The 17,121-nt window shown below is 38.7% G+C and overlaps 1 protein-coding gene across 13 annotated transcripts in view; it reads right to left on the bottom strand.

Annotated features, from left to right (window-relative positions):
• Positions 1–17,121, bottom strand: part of LOC126284114 (phosphorylase b kinase gamma catalytic chain, skeletal muscle/heart isoform) — a 143,693-nt gene that overhangs the window by 67,100 nt on the left and 59,472 nt on the right. For 8 of the 13 annotated variants that reach the window (XM_049982786.1, XM_049982787.1, XM_049982781.1 and 5 more), the window contains one exon: positions 15,404–15,494. In XM_049982786.1, the coding sequence (XP_049838743.1) occupies positions 15,404–15,494 (91 nt within the window). Of the gene's footprint in view, positions 1–6,756; positions 6,848–15,403; positions 15,495–17,121 lie in introns of all 13 variants that reach the window. The other 5 variants (XM_049982779.1, XM_049982784.1, XM_049982789.1 and 2 more) reach the window with 1 other exon arrangement.

Genomic DNA, 17,121 nt, shown 5'->3' with positions numbered 1-17,121 from the left:
ATAATTGAAGTCCATCTCTAAGTGGGTAGGAGAGGTCAAAAGATATAAACAAGACATAATTTGAAGAGAGACTACTAAAAAAAAAAAGGGTCCATACAATACATTTCCAAGGAAGAGAGAAAGAATGAAAAGGTTCTGGGAAGAGAGGAAAAAAAAACAAAAGAAAAGCTAAGAAGTCTTAAGTTCCATGCAATCCATAGATTGCCAAATGCGGAATAAAGAATAATTATTATTAAATTTTTAATTTTTCCTGCATCAATATAGCCACCAATAAATTAAGCAGATTAGGATGTCTATGGAAAACAGAGTGAAGCTATCCTAAATAGCAGCTCTAGAAATTTATAAGAATCTAGAGACTACCAAAATCTGAACTACTTTTTAAAGTACATTCTAACTTATCGCAATTGGAAAAATAAACAAATAGAAAAAGAAGAACCGACACCAGATATATTTAACTGCCTCACACAGTTCTACATATATGTATCAATCATTTTATACTAATATATTAAAAACAAAGATTCCAAGACTTACCAAGCGGGAAAGTGCCGGTAGATAGGCACAATGAATAAAACACACAAACACACACACACACAGAATTTGAGCTTTCGCAACCGGCGGCTGCTTCGTCAGGAAAGAGGGAAGCAAAAGGACAGATCCTTTCATCTTTCCTTTTCCTTCCCTCTTTCCTGACGGAGCAGCCGCCGGTTGCGAAAGCTCAAATTCTGTGTGTGTGTGTGTTTGTGTGTTTTATTCATTGTGCCTATCTACCGGCGCTTTCCCGCTTGGTAAGTCTTGGAATCTTTGTTTTTAATATATTTTTCCCATGGGGAAGTTTCTCTCTATTTTATTTACATCATCATTTTATACTACTACTACACACATTTTTTTAATGAACAGATAGTGTTACTTCTCACACACTGGAAGTGAAAGTGAAACAATGAGTGAAATAAAATAATATTGACAATGACAAAGTGGCTTGAAATTACTGTAACATAGAGGTCATAGAGCAAATGAAAAACAAAACATCAAGTATCCTACAGACTTATTAGACATGTTATTTTGTTCGATGATGCGACAAATGGAAAATAAACCATAATAACAGTCTTTCACAAGACTGTACAATTTTTAATAGTGCAACAGGCCAGTACTACAGGAGAGTATCAATATCAGGCAGTTACATTAAATTGTATATGCGCCATAGAAAAAAACTGCTGTTTTGAAGATAGCGCCACAGTGCGTTGTGTGAAGCAGTCGTCCTCCATTTCTGGCGGTGGCGCCGCTGTGGCAGTCACAGCTTTAGTGTCTCCCTCTGGTGGAAAAGGGGAAAGGTTGCCTGTTGACGTGCATTTAAGGGGCACTATGAGCTCACAAGTGAGTCAGTAGCTCAGCTGGCTCAGTGTGGGGCAGTCAGTCCGGAGTGCTAGTATGTGTTAGGCTGCCAGTCTGCTCGAGTTTGTTCAGGCAATGGTCACTGGCGGTTGGATCGATCGGTTGGTTGATCGTGCACTGAGACACAAGATGACTTGTTCGTCTTGCGCGTCGGCACTTGTGAGGCCGCCACGTCAGTCCAGTGGGCCGCGCCGTATACCGAGGGGTAGTGGCTTCGCAGCCAACACGAGAACAACAAGAGCCAACCCACGACATCGGTCTGGCTGGTGCGAGCTGTGACGCCGTGAGATTGGTGTGCCTTCCTGCGTCCATTGAAGCTGCTGGCAGCGGACAGTTCGGAAGAGCGTTTTGGGGGTGCTGCGCCAGGTCTTTGCCAGACATCACAGTTTATTCGAAGTTAAGTGATTCGTGATATGTTGTTTCATTTACTTGTCAAATTCTAGTTGTTTTCTTGGTCATTCTCTTGTCTCCAGCTTGCTCGTCTGTCTCTCGTCCGCATTTGTTAAGCAGTTACTGTCTTTCTGTCTGTTGGTCTGCCGTACGTTACAGCTGCCTCTGTCATGTTTGTCGGATTCGGTGTTAATGAATTTATTGCTTGAAGTGTAACGGCCGAATTCCTGAAATATGTTTTTATCTTGCCTATCGCCTTGAGAGGCGGTATATGTGTAATGTAGAGCATGTTTGGCTAACCTTGTATATTTTATGTAAGACTGCATTTCGTGGGTGTTTATTTAAATGTTCATTTTAGTATATAAAGTGTCCACCCTTCCACCGTATAAGTTTTTTAAAAAAAATCAAGTTGCACTTTCGGTGGCAAGTTAATCTTTTAATGTTACTGTTTTGTACCATTTCTATCCCTCCAATGGGGTGCATAGTTTATGTGCTTGTGTGAGTTGTTAAAATTTTTAGTTTAAAGTAATCTGATGTGTTGCAGATTTGCACCAGTGTAGTCTTTCAGAAGTTGTTGTGACTACGGCTGTGTCAAAAGGGAGCGGCAAGGTTCTCAGCCCGAAAGCTCATTCTGTGAAAGAATTTGTTCTTTCTGCCTCTGAATAAATTGTAACTTGATATTTAGAGGGTGCTTTTTTATTATAATTTTAAATCTGTTTAAAAAAGTTTTAGGAAAGAATCTGATTTGTTTTCATCAGCTACCCACTGGCAACTACTTCCACGCTCACATAGTGTGATTAACACATTTAATGTTCTTGGTGAATTGCTAGTGAATAAAGTAAACTCTTAAGAAAAAGTTTTGAAAATAAATTCACGATTCAGTATAATTATCACTGTCCTCGCCATTAATATGGGGACAACAAAGAAACAATGGCTGGCCAATAACCACTAAGTACTGCTCACACATTAAATAACAAACTGATATCTTTAACAGTGTAAATAATAAATTTTTGACAGTATAATGTAACTGGATAGATAAAAAATCTACTCACCAAATGGCAACAGGAGAACACAGATTTAAAGAAAAGGTATTACATATGCAAGCTACCAGAACCTGTGGCTCCTTCTGGCAGAAGCGTTGAAGGTGAAGGAAAAGGGATGAAGAAAAAGGACTGGAAGGGTTTCAGAGACAGGGTAGAGTTTGGAAAAGTCACATACCGAATGGAATGTCCATCATCCTGTCTGGTAACTCTCGTCTGACCTGGGGTTCTTACTGATCATCTTTCCCCTTCTGTCCTTCAGCCAGAAGGAGCCACTGGCTCCAGAAGTTTGCAAACATAATACCTTCTTTCCGATTGTGTCCTGCCACCGCTTGGTACGTAGATTTTTTTATCTACCTAATTATATTAAACTATATCTTTAGGCTTTGCAACACTGAACTCCTTCCTTAGGGAGGAAAGGGGGATAGATTGGTGAAGGTCAGAAAGAAGGAGAGAGCATTCACGTCGATCAGGGGAGGCAAAGATGAAGTGGAATTCTCAGACAGTGGTCCAAATAATAAATAGATGATAAACAAACCAAGAAGAAGACTGTCAGAAAAGAGGTAAACATATGAAAAGGAAAAAATACTTGAGACAATTCTAAAATAAACTTCCACTTTATACAAGAACCATAAAGAAAATTTTCTGAACTTTGTAACTAATCACAATTTTTATTTAACAAATAAAAAAATGAGTGCTGTGTAACAGTGCATAATAGTTTATATTCATTCAACAATTTATATCCACCTCCCCCAAAAATGGATTTCAGAAATCTCTGCACATTCAACCATGTTATTCCTGATAATTCTGGGAGAACTGGTTTTGTTCACAGTTTTTAAAAGCAAATACATGCTGTTACAATGACCCACTGATTAGAAAACTGATCAGGTGATTGGAAGTTTCAAAAACAGGATTTTCAGTCACCTCAATAACATATAAAAAAACCTGCCAGCACACAAAAATATGTATAAATTTCAAAATTATAATTTAAGAGCTAGTATTTTTGTATAAAAACATTTAATCACCTTTAACCACAAAACAGAAAGTAAGTTAAAACAACAGAAAATCCTGGATGCAATAACAACAGTGCTATGAAAACGACAGACTGCTACTCAGTACATAGAGCACGTGTGCACACCCACACCCGCACCCGCACCCGCACCCACGCACGCACGCACCGCACCCACTCCCACCCACGCACCGCACCGCACCCACACCCACCCACGCACCGCACCCACACCCACCCACGCACCGCACCCACACCCACCCACGCACCGCACCCACACCCACCCACGCACCGCACCCACACACACCCACGCACCGCACCCACACCCACCCACGCACCGCACCCACACCCACCCACGTACCGCACCCACACCCACCCACGCACCGCACCCACACCCACCCACCCACGCACCGCACCCACACCCACCCACCCACCGCACCCACACCCACCCACGCACCCACACCCACGCACCGCACTCGTCCCCCCCCACACACCGAGCGCCCCCCCCCCCCCCACACGCACGCACAAACAAACAAACCTGTGGTACAACAATGGGCACCAGCATGGTACCATCCTGTGCCAAAATATTCAAGGACCATCTAGAGGATTCCTCCCTAACCACCCAAAATACCAAACCCCTCACGTTGTTCAGTTTCACTGATGACATCTTCATGATATGGACTGAGAATGAAGACACCCTATCCACATTCCCCCAGAACCTAAACACCTTTTCTCCTATTCACTTCACCTGGTCCTCCTCAACCCATCTAGCCATCCCATACCCCTACAACAGACCTAGATGCAAGAACTATCCCATACATCCTCCCACCATCTCCTACTCCAGTCTGGTCACAGGCATCACCTATATCATCAAAGGTTGTGCTACCTGTGAAAGCTGTCATGTGCTCTACAATCTAAGGTGCAACCAATGTGCTGGATTCTACACAGGCATGATGACCAACACGCTGGCTGGCTGCACAAGCAGCCACCGACAAACTGTCACCAAGAGTCAGTGTGCTTCATTTTAGTAACTGCTTCACAGCCTGTGCCATTTGAATCTTTCCTACCAAAGCCAGCTTTTCTTAATTGTGCAGGTAGCAACTCTCCCTGCAGTATATCCCACATTCCCAAAGCAACCCCCCTCCCCCCCCCCCCCAAAGATCAACTTTCCCTAGTCCCTGTTCTTCATCCACCTATCTCCACCCTTGCTCCCACTTCAGCACCACACAATGTTCTATTCTACAAGCGCCACCAGTAATCTTTTTCTCTTCTCTACTACTTCTTTTCTGCCCCCCTTCCCACTCCCCCAAACCTTTTGCCTGCACCTAGCAAACCTACCCTGCCACCATCACATCCCTGTTTGCTCCCACAAGCAGCACTACTTTCTCCCCTACCACTATCTTCCTCCTTCCATTCTCCCCTCCACGCTGTAGCCTCCTCTTTATCCCCACCACTTACAGATTGCTTCTCCCATCAGGTGCAGTTGCTCACAGTCCAGCCTCAGTGGTTTGTTTGTCTGTGTGTGTGTGTGTGTGTGTGTTTTTGACTTCAGAAGGCCTTTTGGCCAAAAGTTCAAATGTGTATGTGTTTCTGTTGGGCCTATCTGCAACTCAAAATCTCCTTTGTATGGTGAGTAACAGTCTTATCTTTTTCATAGAATTAAAACACATTTTAACATTTGCTTATTTATATGTAGGTCTTTTGTAACAGAAAGCATCAGATACAGTAACACTATACACACCAAGAATAAAGCAGCTATCTCAGTACAATGTAAGATGCCATAGCCATGTGCCAAATGAGCTGTTTCGGGAGTGATATGTGTACAGTTTCGTGGGAGACACTGGAACAGTAAGAATGAGATACTACCATAGATATGTCACTTTTAGTCAACAAGCACTGACAAACCTTTACTTCTGGTCAGTGATGATATTGGTAGGTATTTTAAAACAGTGTCAGGTTTTATTCCCTGGCAATTATTGTGCCTCACGGCTGATGTAATCCAAGACAGAAAAAAAGGTCTGCATCGGTCATTATCCCATCTGTATTTGAGTGCAGATCTAGATTTCAGCTAACAGTGCATCTGTCAACAGTGCTATACAAACATATAACGGCATGTAACTGCACAACTGGCATTTTGTACAACTGTGACAGGGTACTTGGTTGGTGTGCTTTTCCAATGTCTGATTTTAGTGTTATTTTGTGTTTGTAGCACTGATGATAGATGCACTGTTAGCTGACCTTCTTTCTGTCCTGGATTAAAACAGTGTATACCATGAGTGAAAAGACATACAAAATACACAAGCTACTTATAACTGCCACTATGCACATTATCACATCTCATTGTCTTCCACTTGAGTGTAAACATCCCCCCCCCCCCCCCCATTCCCAATTACTGCTCCAACAGAAAGCAAATCAACCATATGTGCCCATGTATGTTCTTAATTTATCACACGATTAATTCACCATCCCACTTTGCATGGTTTCCTTATCTATCGAGTCAATAAATGCCTGAGAGCACTTTGTCCCATTAAATCTTCAGGAGGGGAATTCTGAAAGGATCATATCTGTAAATTCTCTTTCTCTCTTGTGTACAGAAACACAGCAATGCACAAGTAGATAATGAAACCTCAGGGTCTGCAGAGGAAGATAGTTGTAACAGTTAATTAAATTAAGTAATTGTCATGCCTTACAGCACGTATTACTTGGAAATTTTCTGATAAGTACTCTAAACATTTTAAATAATTGCTTCGATAAAGACGATTTTTATAAACTGGTCCTTTTTATAAATTAGAAGTGTAGGAATGTGACTTTGTTTACCTTTTAATCTGAAAATACTTCACTGTTCTTGGAAACCAAATCAAAGAAAACACAAGGGTGATTGTATCCATTATTGTGTTTATGTTTTATGGTGAGATTCTGTGCACGACTCACATGTCGACAGCCTGTCCATAGCCATCAGCGTCGGGATACATAGCCGAGTTCAGCAGCTCGGGAGCCAAGTAGCCAGGTGTTCCACATATATCTATATACATGCAACAGGAACATAGACTAAGGGAGTCAGGCAGTTCATTATTACAGGAAGGATACAAGCAATAATTTTATACTGATTGTGCTGCTCATTTAACAGAGAACAACAAACACTGGTGGTGCCATCTGATCATTAAGAATACCAATGCAACACCTCAGAATAAATTTTCCTCATTGCTTCTAATAAGAAGAAATAAAGAATTATAAGTGAGAAACTAATTACCATCACACTATGAAACTTGATATAAACATTAAATGACTAGTTGACAGTGGAAATACACAGGCAGCATAATTACTAGCATTTTAGTTTCTTTCCAGTAGCATCTGGTACAAGAATAAGAATATAATAAAGCAAAGAATTACCAGTTTCCATTTTCCTGAATCATTTAAGACTGTTCATTGGATTAGAAGAAACAAGTTCAAGTTCTCTTGCTCACGAAATGCAACATTTCACACAGTATCAATGTATCAGCTCCAAACACAGTCATGTATTTTTTGGGCAACTACTTTACATCTCTTGCTTTTGACATACAAAACCTCATTAGAGACTAACACAATTTCTCTTTCCTCTTCTTTGCCTCCTCTTCAATTTCATTTCACCCATTGGTCTCAAACATATGTAATACTTTTGATTTTATGTCCATTTTCCAAAAACAAAATCAATAAAAATACAAGGGCACCACTGATAATTACTCAGTTTCGGATCAGACTGAGGAAATAAAAAGAAAAGGCAAGTAAGAATTTGTATTTTATCTAAAGGAAATTTGCAATTACAAGGTATCTCACACTAAGGATAGTACCTTTATGAAGTTTAAGAAAAACAATACACTACAGCCAAGACTGCCTGGTTTGAAGAAAGGAGGAAGAAACTCAGTTGTTCCTGCATCCACTGTAAGTTAAATCAATGGATAAAATGGATGGATTCAAATTTTTATATTTAATGTGCACCTGAAAAACAGCTTACTTCTCATAAAGTGTAAGATTTTTATTATCTAGAGATGATCATTATTGCTATAATTATCAAAAAATATTTTTTACTTTTCCAGAGAATGAGTTTTGACACTCTCACACGCCCATCCTCGGATCCACGTGCTACACGAGAAGGACGGAAGGAACAAAGACTGGGTTTAACATCACATCAACAATGAGGTCATTAGAGACAGAGCACAAGCTCAAATCGTGTCGAGGATAGCGAAGGAAATTGGCCATGCCCTTTCAAAGAAACCGTCTCGGCATTTGCCTGGAGTGATTTAGGGAAATAGTGCAAAACATAAATCTGGATGGCTAGAAGAGGGCTTGAACCATAGCCGTCCTGAATGTGAGTCCAGTACGCTAATCACTGCACCTGCCATCTCCCTAGGTGTTACACTGGAGGAACACGCATTGCCACTAACGTTTTGGATAGCTATGACTCCAAATGTATATCATTCTCAATTACAAGCAATAAGCATGCAGACAGCTACTGCCTGTTGATCCCTGAGTAGTTGGCATTGGTGGGACTGGAGCAGATGGAGGTGGGACAAAGACTTGCATCTCAAGTACTTCAACATTAAAAGGGTTGGCTTCTACAACTAACAACTAGAAGTTCAAGACTTTAAAGTCTATGGGACTGCCGAATAAGATCGATATAGTGCCCCTATCAAGGACTTTTGTTCCAGATATTTCTGTTCACGACTAGGAATCGCGGAGGGGGAGCTGTGACATATTTGGTAAAAGATCACTGCAGCAGTTCTGGAGATGAAACAGGAGAGAAGTTAACCACAGCAGACACTTACGATAGACAAAGGGCACTAGATAGGGAAAAATCCACCAGTTAAAACTAAAACTGGTATTTTGGTTCTGAATAACTGGTATTTTTTGGTATTTGTTTGATCTACTTTTTAACAGGTGGTTTTTATTATTACTATAACCAACTAAAAAAACAAAATATCAATTAGTCATAACAGCAGTGCTAAAATTTTTAGTTTTTTTTTAAACAAACATTTTCTTTAAAAGTAATTTATATTCATAAAATTTGCATTGGTTTGAAATACTGTGTTATTACAGAAAATGGGAAAACTGATCAGTGCTATTTTAATAACAAGAATTGGTATAGCACTGTCGAGATAATAATATCCCCGTTGCTGTGTGTTGTGGCTTAAGGTACACGTGTATGTGCAGTGTTCAAGACTTGCCACCATCCGGTCTACACGGCAGTCTCTCACTGTCATCACCAGATACCCACCGTATTGCTGCATGGCACCGACAGTTTTATGGAAATATGGAGTGATACAGCAATGAAGAACAATGTTTCATTTGCATTAAAAGATTAGAGATTTATCTGCCATTTCTATGAAATAATAAAAAAGGACGGAAATACGGATAGCAGCTATAAATTAAAAACTTAACAAAAAATCTGTTCATAGTATACAACAAAAATATAAAGTAGCTGGTCTGCTGCCTGTGTCTACGTAATATGCCTTTATCTGCTTGTAGCCCTCGAGAACAAACAAATTAACACAAAAAACAAAGTTGTTTGACCTCAGTTTATACCCTTTCGCAGTGACTATTTGTAATGCCCAATCAGTGGTATGATTCGGGATTAAATGATTTTTTGAGCAAGTTTCAAAAAATTATAATCAACAGCAGAATAACGGTGATTTTTTTTGTAGTATCCAGCCAATTATCACTTTTGGAGAAAAGGGGCAATTGACGGACAGACTAAGTTTCTTTTATTTGTCTATTTGATTTAATATTTTGACTGAGAAAGTCAAAATTTTTCACTCTTTGTCTGATTTCTATGTTTATTACTGGAAATACTAGGAATAAAAAACAAAAAATCAGTTATTTTGAGTGATTTTAACATTCACCTTAAACTGGCATAGAGAAAAACCAATATAATTGAAAACTGGTTGTTTCAGCAATGACCGCCATCCCTAATGACTACATGCAGAAGGACCAGAAGCAGATCTTTAAATGCCGCCAAACTAGTAAGCAGGCAAAAGTTGAAAGCAGGATGGCGACACTTATCCAAACACAAAGATGGAGATATGCTGAAATTAATCAGACCTGGTGATGACATTCCGGGCAAAGATGATTCGAGAGTATTACAACACATCTCTTATACCATCATGGCTCACACAGGAACACACTGCATTGCTCTTGTGGCATCCTCATTATATTCATGAGGTAAAGAAGAGGATGGCAAGGACATAAGCTTGCAGGTGTGATATCAGAAGTCAACTGCAACAACATGTGATCAACATGGGCTGCACTCAGCACACTTCCATAACCATGTCGCTATCCTGAAGGACTTTAGATTATACAGCCAATTTAAGTGGATGTCTTTTTTTTAATGTGAAACTCCTGCATTTTACTTTTTAAGTTGGTTTTGGTAAAGAGGTAATACAAATAAACCAGTGGTTCTAAATCTGAACATTTACATTACATATACTGGTTCAAGTATATGTACCGGTATGTTGACGGTCGTGTAAGTTCCTGCTCTTATACGAAATAAAATAAAATGATTACAAAAGTGTTTATCACTGGAAGTGTGCAACAGCACTGGATGATTTCTTTATACATTTATGACAACTGAAAGAACAATTTAAACAGCTACACAAATAAGAGAATTCTTTCTGAACTGCTGCAGCAAAGAATGTTTAAGTCTTTCTGTTTCCAGTGAATCTAGAAGGTAAATTACTACAGCTATGATCACGATGTCACACCTACTACAAAATGTTTGATGAAAATAAGACCTGCAGCATGAAGGTCTGTTGTACATGGGATTCACATCATAGGTGTTTAATGTTGTTGTGAAAACTTCAAATCACCTCCTGAGTTACAGGTTAGTCATGCATTTATGATCAATGCTGTTAAAAATACAGCATTTTAGTGTCACTCACTTATTTACAGCACCTTGCCTTTCCCATCCACATACAAAAAGGGCTACAATTTTAAACAAAGTCAGAGTATAGGAGATAACTCAAAAACAAACTCCCTTTTAGAATGCTACTTGACAGCACAATAAAAATATCAGATTACAATAATGGTCAGAAGAATCTCAGCTGTTCTGATTTCTAGCAACACTGTTGCTTCACCACTGAGTTTACTGAATATGCCTGGATGTGTGTCAGGGACATGGAGAGCGGGATGCTCTGTTCATTCTGTAGCACCAATATTTTTTTTCCTTCAATGAAAAACAAACTTTTGGTGCAAGGACACAAATGCCCGGAAGGTATCACAATATTTAATGCACTGCAGATTATGGAAGATGCCACATTTTATCTGTCTTATAATTAATTTTGATGTAATTGAGTATAATTAGGCAGGATAAAATGTATGGTAGATTATGGAAAAATGGAAGATGAATACAAAGTGGAACTTCTTGTACAAACGAAAAGAGAAAGTAAGACGATAGAGAAGATTTCGAAATGCAACAGAGACAATAACAAACGTAATTGTCTCTGTTGCATTTCGAAATCTTCTCTATCGTCTTACTTTCTCTTTTCGTTTGTACGAGAAGTTCCACTTTGTATTCATCTTCCACTTTTTCCGTAATCTACCATACATTTTATCCTGCCTAATTATACTCAATAGCCCTTACTCTTTGCCTTTAAATATGTCTGCTTGTGTCTGTGTATGTGCGGATGGATATGTGTGTGTGTGTGTGTGTGTGTGTGTGTGTGTGTGTGTGTGTGTGTGTGTGTGCGCGCGCGAGTGTACACCTGTCGTTTTTTTCCCCCAAGGGAAGTCTTTCCGCTCCTGGGATTGGAATGACTCCTTACCCTCTCCCTTAAAACCCACATCCTTTCATTTTTCCCTCTCCTTCCTTCCTTCCTGACGAAGCAACTGCCAGTTGCGAAAGCTCGTAATTCTGTGTGTGTGTTTGTGTGTTTTGTTCATGTGCCTGTCTGCCGGCGCTTTCCCGCTTGGTAAGTCTTGGAATCTTTGTTTTTATTATAATTAATTTTGTAAGACTTCAATTCCATAATGGTACTTTCTTTTCCAAAAGCTTCCCAAGTACACTTTTCTAATGTGTTAGTTTCCTTTCATTAAAAAAATACTTTCCTGCAATACATAATCATTTAATGAAGGAGTGTCAACTTAAATGAAACATTTAAGTAATGAAGTAGAATTTTAACAAGAATTGTGGACACTTTTCACAAAGAACCATACAACTGCTGGTTATTCATACACAAAATACAAAAACATACTTGAGGATACCAGACTGCACAATTATTCCAAAAGGAAGCAGAAACAATGTACGAATTACTACCATGACAGAAGTTATCTTTAACAGAGTTGTGAAGTGTAAGGTGAGATATCTGACAACAGTGTAAAAATACAGCTTTAAAAAATGCATGCACATGTTTCTAAATTTATTTCACAGGCTTTTAGGGTTCACGTAATACTATAGCATGCAAGATAAATGTAATCAATAGTGCAGAATATGAAGCAGAATATAACTATAAAGCATCTGCAGAAAAGAAGACTAACTGTATTTAATAGCAAAGATGAAGTAAGTATTATTTAATGTACATATGTGATTACTACTCCAAATCATACCATAAAATGCTCCAAAGTAATATACTTGGACACATATGGGATAGCATAATATGCTAAATATGTGCACATCTAACAATTATTCAAGTTGATAAATGAGAAATGTTTCAATTTACAAGACCTGCTATATCAATTATTGTAAAATATGGGTAAAAAATATTAGGTGAACTAGAGACTGATGAATGCTGAACAGAAACCAAAATCCATCAAGAGACTTCTGCGGAATTTTTTAAAAGTGACTGTCAGTACTGAGACAGTTCTGTTTTTCTTTCTTTTTTCAGGTTTTTGGCTGAACACTGCACAAAATCTGGAATGTAATCAAACAAGGTACAGAAAATTTTGGGGGCAATGAAGTAATATCGAACTTGATAACACAGAGAATTTCTTTTGTCACCAAAATACTAGTATGTGGGCATCAACATGATAATAATTTACAAGACACAGACATTATTGCAGTCTATAGTGTTATTGATTATACTGTCACAAAACAATGCATAATCAACAACACTGTCCTTGTCCCATGAACAAGCACATGTACACAGCATTCACTATAGGTGGAAAACATCTTTGAAAATTCATCGAAGAAAGGGACATCCTACAGTGAAAATAATTTTTTGGTCAAAGCACTGAAAGAATTTTATCACTCACAGCTGCAACCACAGCTTTACAAATTAAATAATTGAAAGAAGTCAATTTGTTACTTTTCTTCCTGTCTAGAAACAGAATACCTACCCATCTCTTTTTTACAACACCAACAAAGCTGTAACCATTGTCGAGACATTTGCTGAAAACTATATTCCACTAGACACACAGTATCACCCAATCTTCAAACAACTCTACCACTTCCTTCACTAAAGTTCTGTATATCTTTCACTGTGACCTGCTACAAGATATTCTAATTAAATTTCTACTCCCTTCAACCAAAGTAGTATTGTCACCCACTCAATCTACACAATATCTTAGTCCATACCAAGAGCAATCCTGCATATTATGTCTCTCCTACTAGACAATCATGGTGCAAAACCTATTCTACATATTCATCTAGCACCTTCTACTGTGGTTCAGCCGGGGCATTTCCTGTGAAAGCTCTAGCATCTAGTTGTTGACATTGCAGCACATCACGGCACAGCACATCAATGGCTGCTTCAGTATTAGTGCCATATGGATACCTCTCAATACCTCCCACCCCCTCCCCTTCTCAATTAACCTGTTACTGTGAACTGTATAGGTAAGAACTTTTCCTGCAGCATATATTACATGTTCAATATCATCCATCCCATGCTCAAACATTGCAATTACTCCAACCCTCCCCCCTCCCCCCCCCCCCCACACTCTGATTTGTGCGCGTTATTTTTTATTTCCCAGAACTACTGTTACAGCCACAGAGAACCATCTATTCTGCCTACCATTACCTTCCTTACCTCCTCCTCCTCCTGGTTCTACATTGCACATCTTAACCCTCCTTCCCCTGTCTCCCATCAGTTGCCTTGTTTCCTCTCTCTCAACACCAACCAGCCTGATTGGTGGGGGGGGGGGGGGGACAGGACACTGGTGGATCACATGGCTATAAGGGAGTGGTTGCTTTCTCTCACTTATGTTTATTGTTCCAATACTGGAACTATGTTACTGTAATCATAGCATGTAGGCTTTCACGGCCGGCGTCTTCAGTAATTAAAACTTCCGGGCTAAGAGGCCGTGGTCCAATAGTAGAAATACTTCTCCCTGATGTTTCGTTGCCAGCTAAGGGGAACATCATCTGAGGTGAGTCTACGACTGGCTGCTAGGTCATGGAGGTCCTGTTTATATAGAGCGCATAGAGGGCGCCACCACTCGTCACGTGTTGTCAACAGTAAAACTCTCTCTGGCTGGCGTCATTACTCTCGAACGAAGGTAATCAATTGTCACATCTTTGGTGCAAAGTTGATCGCCATATCTTATCTAACTTCAAGCCTTCTTCTTTCCTGTTTAAATTATTGTGGTGTTTTTGAACAGCAAGCACTGCAGTCAGCCAGAAAAAGGCCTTTGAAGTGGTATCGCTATGTGGACGACACTTTTGTCATATGGAATCATGGTGAAGAAGAACTGAACCATTTTTTGAAGCATTTGAATAGCATCAATTCAAAAATACAATTCACTATGGAGACAGAGAGTAATGGGCAGATTAATTTCTTGGACGTCTTAATAATTAAACAGGACCTCCACGGCCTAGCAGCCAGTCGTAGACTCACCTCAGATGATGTTGCCCGCAGCTGGCAACGAAACGTCACGGAGAAGTATTTCTACTATTGGACCACGGCCTCTTAGCCCGGAAGTTTTAATTACTATGTTACAGTACTTTGTGGTAAAAGTAGCAGGACACAGCAATAGATATGATACTTCAGCATTCTGAAACTGCATATCCAGTTTTCTTCTGGTTCAGTACACATACACACACAAATAAGAGACTTAATGTAGTAAGGCAAAGATTATCTGACAGTTTGCATTAAAATAAAACCGACATAACATTAAATGCAATCCAACATCAACACATGCTGTCAGAACTAATGGAAATTTAATTAGCTTCAGAAACGTAAATGTGCACACCTAGAGATACTGTGATCCAATGTTACAACTGGGCAATAGAGCAAGAAAGGGAAAAATGTATCCACAATACAAAGTTGAAGAGAGAACAAAAATACACATTAGTTCAACTTCTAAGAATTAATTGGTATGCAAGCAACTGGATAAACTTGCAAAACAAAGCAAAATTACAATCTGAATGCATCAAACTGTTTGTAATAGCAGCAGAGCAACTAGGTTTATACAAAGAGAATGTGGGAAATATACGGTAATGTAAAAACACAGCACTGCACTTTGCAAACTAATAAGTACATTAAATGATGTTAAAAGACAGGAAGGACAGATATAGAAGACTTCAATGTACCAAATGGCAGTTTATAAAGATTGAAATGGAAGCAAGTGAAGCAAACAAAATGTTACATTCAGGAACAATGCAGACACAACTTACATGTCCACGTCGTACGAGTAACCCTCTGCAGTCTCGAACATGTTGCACTTTAGCACCTCTGGCGCCAGGTAGCCTGGCGTACCACACAGGTCTGTACCACAAGAGCGCCTCACAGTCAACGGTATATGCAATTGGAGGCAAGGCTAAATAAATTACTCCTACCAAGTCTCTGCTACTTCACTACTGAAGCAGTGATGTCATCTCCATTTATAAATGAATTAAAAAATATTCTGCCACATACCCTACAATGGATTGAGGCGAACTACAAAAAATACACCTTCTACTCCCTTTCTTCTGTATTACATTTTATGAAACTATGGAACTGATATAATAATACTTACATCTTTATTTTTAATTGCAAACATTTGTGAATATTTCAAGGATGAATTAGTTGCTGTTTTGTGAATCAAAAACACTACTTTCAACCAGTATTGGAAACAGAATTTGTGGTTGCATAAATAAAATACCAGATTTCAATATAGGTATTCATTCAGTGTGAATAAATGTCTACTCAACATGTTTTTGACACTTGAAAAAATCGAAATTTCCTTAACAATCATGTTGTACAAGATATCACTTCTCAATTAAAAAATACTGTTCACAACACTGTGTCAACTCTACCAACTAATCATACTCTGCTGACAGCAGAGGAATTATATAACATGATGTATGTTTTACCTTGTGCTATTAAACTGGCTTACAAACATTTGTTTAACACACACCAACCAATTCTTATCATATTACTTAATATTCTTGTCTGAGGGTAAATGAGCAAAACAGAATATCTGATTACATATTGCTTTCCCATTTTATTCTGAGAGTTGCTGAGTATTATGGCCACTATTTTTTTAGATTGCAATCTATTTATGAACTCCTGTATTAACTGCAGAGATTCCATCCTCAAAGAGCATAAAAATTTGGAACATTGCACTCAGTATTTTTATAGCATCAAAATCTAACCAGTAAAAACACCGACTGTATGAAACGTAGAATACTACAGAAGAACTTTGATCTTTTCAACAAAATTACTGCGAGTACATTCACCCTGCTGTTCATTTCTTAAAAGTTTAGCATGGGTGAAATTTCAATTAAAGACTGCAATCTGTATAGAAAATGGACTTTTTAATTATAGATTCTGATCTGAACAGGTAAGGCTCCCATTGTGAAGTTTCCAACTGGCACGTGCTGCACATTGCTCATAGAATTAATTTCCTGCAGCAGCAAATCTTCAATTTTCTGTCTTTTTTGAGATTTTCAGCTTTTATGTTTTCCATATGAGCAGTAAAAAGATCTCAGATAAACAGCATTGGTGCTCCATACTAACTTCCTAATGTATGACAATGATATATGTCTGAAATGATTAAATTAGAAACAGAAAAAAATTACCTTTCCTTTTTTTTAAAACTAATCACATTACCGCTCACTTGGGAGCTAAATCTATTAGCATAATGCAGATATTACATTTCACAATGTGTAAGTTATCAGAAACTTAAATAGATTTATTTAGTATATTCCTGGAATAACAATTAAGGGAGCAGTGTTCTTTTTTCATATTTTTTCTTTCTTTCACTCTTTCATTTATGAACTGCTACCTGAATCTAGATGTGTGGATTTCTGATGTTTGTTCCTGTCATGTAGCATGTCTAGCATAAAACTCACTTCCATTTAGTGTTTTGTTAGATGATAACTAAGACTACATTCTCCCTTTTCCATCCCTC

The sequence above is a fragment of the Schistocerca gregaria genome, chromosome 8 (genome assembly GCF_023897955.1).
Source record: "Schistocerca gregaria isolate iqSchGreg1 chromosome 8, iqSchGreg1.2, whole genome shotgun sequence".
Lineage (NCBI taxonomy): Eukaryota > Metazoa > Arthropoda > Insecta > Orthoptera > Acrididae > Schistocerca > Schistocerca gregaria.
Note: the sequence above shows the minus strand (reverse complement) of the source record. Positions and strands in the feature narration are given on the sequence as shown.